The sequence below is a fragment of the Austrofundulus limnaeus genome, unplaced genomic scaffold (genome assembly GCF_001266775.1).
Source record: "Austrofundulus limnaeus strain Quisiro unplaced genomic scaffold, Austrofundulus_limnaeus-1.0 Scaffold49, whole genome shotgun sequence".
NCBI classification, from domain to species: domain Eukaryota; kingdom Metazoa; phylum Chordata; class Actinopteri; order Cyprinodontiformes; family Rivulidae; genus Austrofundulus; species Austrofundulus limnaeus.
Window position 1 is genome coordinate 993,582 of NW_013952451.1, and position 3,419 is coordinate 997,000.

Below are 3,419 nucleotides of genomic sequence, written 5' to 3' on the forward strand. Positions count from 1 at the left end.
TGTAAAAATTTTTACAGATAGAAAATCTTATTTTTACAGATACAAATTTTATTTTCACAGATACAAATCTATTTTACACAGACACATTCCTATTTACAAATCCAAAAGTTACAAATCTTAATCTACAAATACAAAGTCTGATTTACAAGTACAAATTACATTAGACTAAAATTTGTGCCCATACAACTCACTTACGGACCTATTTGTCTGCGTTTCAGCGTTTTATTTACAGAAACTGTCATTTTATCATGCAGATCYGGTAGGCGGGCGCCCCCTTCTGGTGGGGACACAGATTACTTCGGGGATACCTATTAGGCACGACACATGCGCATGCGCAGAGGAGACATCTTTAGTAGCTGTATTTCCTGCTTTGGTGTTTCAACTCGAAGCGATGGCAGGAGTGAAATCTTCCTTGGTTTGTGGGGGTACGTTCTCTTTTTATTCGTGCAACGAACACTTCATTACGCGCGTTGTCGTATTTGGTGTCTAAAACAAGCACTAAAGTAGCTGCTGTTGAATTTATGGCACAGTTAGCCGGACCGACGGCTAGTTTTTAGCCGGTGATGCTGCTTCAGTCATGAGTTCTGGAGGAAAGCTGGAGGGCTGTGGTTGACACTGACATAAAACAAGCACTCTGTCTGACTGTGGGTTGTCTTTTTTTTATTATTATTACAGTTATAGCTGTTTTCTTAAGCTCCACGGCGTTTGCTTTTGTTGAAGATCTAGATGAAACGTAAGTCCTGCACTTTGGTAAAATCTCCCCAGCTTCMTGTCACTGTGTTCACATGCATGAATACTGTGGGTGCTGTTTTTCTGATGCATTGTTTCCTTTGACTATTTCCTAGTCGTTAGTGTCATAAAACCTAGCAGATGGTACTAGAGTAGTTCCCTTGTCTTCTTATGTTACCAGTTGAGTCTATAATGTAGTTACAGTATCTGTTATGTGTGCATGTTTGTGTGCTATTTTTAATATTTGTTTGCATGATTTTTAGGTGAGCTGCAGTGGTTGATCTATTAGTGTAAACCAAAACATTTATGAAACCACTATCTTGGTAGCTAAGAACACTTTATGGGCAATTCATATTTAATTTCTCAACATTCAAACATGTAAATAATGCTTTGATTCCGCACACAAATTTAATTTTGTTTTGTACACATTTGGGTGTGGCAAACAAATGTGTTGTCAGTGTTTAAAAATGACAAGTCAATATTTTAAAATAGCTAGTAATAATTACCAAAACTATAATATAATGCATTTTCTTCTTCTTCTTTTTTTTGTAGGTTTAAAGATACCAGATTGAATGAGATCTGGCTGGTTGATGTGAGTCTGATGACACACCGATACACACACACACACAAGCACAAAGTGATCGGAGTCCACTGAGCTGAGGTTTATTCTGAATCCAGCACCCCACTGTCTGGTTCATCCCTTGTGGAAACGAGAGCCGTCTGGGTGGGATGTAATAAGGGAGGGKAGGTGGAGACCGTCATCTGTGTTGGTGAAAAGTCAATGAGAAGTCATGCATGGTTCCCAAAGCCAGGGGGGCTTGGAGGGCTTTATATCAGAGTTTGTGTCTGGGCTCATCCGAGCCAAAGTTGCTTTCACAGCTAGTTTTAGACGGCAGGAGTGGCTTTTGCCCTTTGGAAGTTTTACATGGAATTTTTTTTYYCACCATTTCTCATCTAGTAGTATTGGTAGGATTTGTGTAAGTTTTTACAGCTTGGTTCCTAAAATGACATTTCGACATTAGACAAATTAATCAGCAGATAAGTGAATGTCATGAATAAAAAACAAATCCTTGAAGTTTATAGCATACATTTAACAGTTTCCATCATGTTGACGGCTGGTTGGGCGAATATTTTGAAGCAAATAGCGTTAAGAGAAACAGCTATTTTCAAGAGGAGTTGGGTAACAATAATTGTGTAATAATAAATAACTGAGCTTGAGAGCCACCAGGAAATGTAGAAATGATTGCTTTATAGGAAATAGCTTTCACTGTTTTAACAATAATGGCAGCAGTTAATTGATTTGCAGATAAACATTATTAATCACAGCTATTACTCGTTTTCATGCCAATATAAYGCTATTAACTATTAGTAAGGGCACCTAATACCAAGGGTAAACAAGCTCTATTGAATTTGCTTTATGTATGTTTTGTCAAATATCAAAACAAGTTGATGTTTTTTTTTGAAAGACTTAATTCTTGTGGTGATATATTTTTTTTCCAGTTCTAYGCTCCTTGGTGTGGTTACTGTAAAAAACTAGAGCCAATATGGCAKGAAGTGGGAGCAGAGCTGAGAAGCTCGGGGTCGCCAGTGCGCGTTGGAAAGATGGATGCCACTGCTTATTCAGGTGAGCAAGTAAATAATTCGATAGTTTAATATATTCCCTCAGAGCTYGCATGTTTTCAAGTATTAGACAAAGCTTCTTCCTTAGAGACTTTTGCAGCTGTGATGTAAAATAAGAATGTAATGATGTGTTTTCAACCACACAGTAAATATTAAAGGTCACTCCAGTTCTCAAGTAGGTCTCAGTTTTTAGCCAGAAATGGCACACTTAAAGTTTTTGTATGTTGGATATTGTAACATTACTCTGGTATTGTCAAAATGCTGCAAAACAAAGTTACCGCAGCAGATTTACAGCAGAAGTAAGAGTCTAACAAATACAAAAATCTGTATATAAGCTACATTTAAATTAAATTAAACAAATGTTCACTTGTCATGTTTTACATATATAAAAATGAGAATATAAAATATTCTTACTTTTAAAGCCAGACAACATTATGATGCTGCATGATCTGTTATGCTAATGTTTTGTTTTATTTYCCTGCGTTGCAGGAATGGCATCAGAGTTTGGCGTTCGTGGTTACCCGACAATAAAATTGTAAGTTTTGTTTTTTAGTTTTGTGTGGCTAATAGGGCTAGGTGAACTTCRCTTATTGCACTAATTTAATACTTGCTATGTAAAAGGATGGTGGGTAATGAGCTGTTTTTAAAAACTTTCTGTATCACCAAAAACACAATTTGTTGGGGGTACTTTTAATTAATTTTTAAATCAAATTTTGTTGAATAATAATAAGCAATACCTTAAGACGTATTTGAGCATTCTTTATGTTGAAGAGTTTAAAGGCCTGTAGGACCCCACTGTTGTTTTAATGGCCATTAATAATCTGCATGCATTATTTGTTTTAATTAGCAGCTATTTCTGTAAACATTTCATCTTATCGTAAGAAATAACCAATGACAAGATGCAGATAAAAAGATTTTAAGAAAGAATCACTCAAGTCAGTAGACAGCTGTGTAAAGAACCAAGAAGAATGGGCCTCATGCAGGAACATGTTTATATTCTTATCCTAAATTTCTCTTACTTTTGTTCGTACAAAGGGTTCGTACGAACATGCCACATCAGATTCAACAAA

At 36.3% G+C, this 3,419-nt stretch overlaps 1 protein-coding gene across 1 annotated transcript in view; it reads left to right on the forward strand.

Moving 5' to 3' along the window:
* The first annotated feature begins 350 nt into the window (after window positions 1–350).
* tmx3b (thioredoxin related transmembrane protein 3b) overlaps window positions 351–3,419 on the forward strand; it is a 43,779-nt gene continuing 40,710 nt past the window's right edge. Inside the window, exons 1-5 of the mRNA XM_014008368.1 lie at window positions 351–425; window positions 676–733; window positions 1,282–1,321; window positions 2,230–2,353; window positions 2,839–2,884. Coding sequence (XP_013863822.1) covers window positions 392–425; window positions 676–733; window positions 1,282–1,321; window positions 2,230–2,353; window positions 2,839–2,884 — 302 coding nt within the window. The 5' untranslated portion in view covers window positions 351–391. The remainder of the gene's footprint in view (window positions 426–675; window positions 734–1,281; window positions 1,322–2,229; window positions 2,354–2,838; window positions 2,885–3,419) is intronic.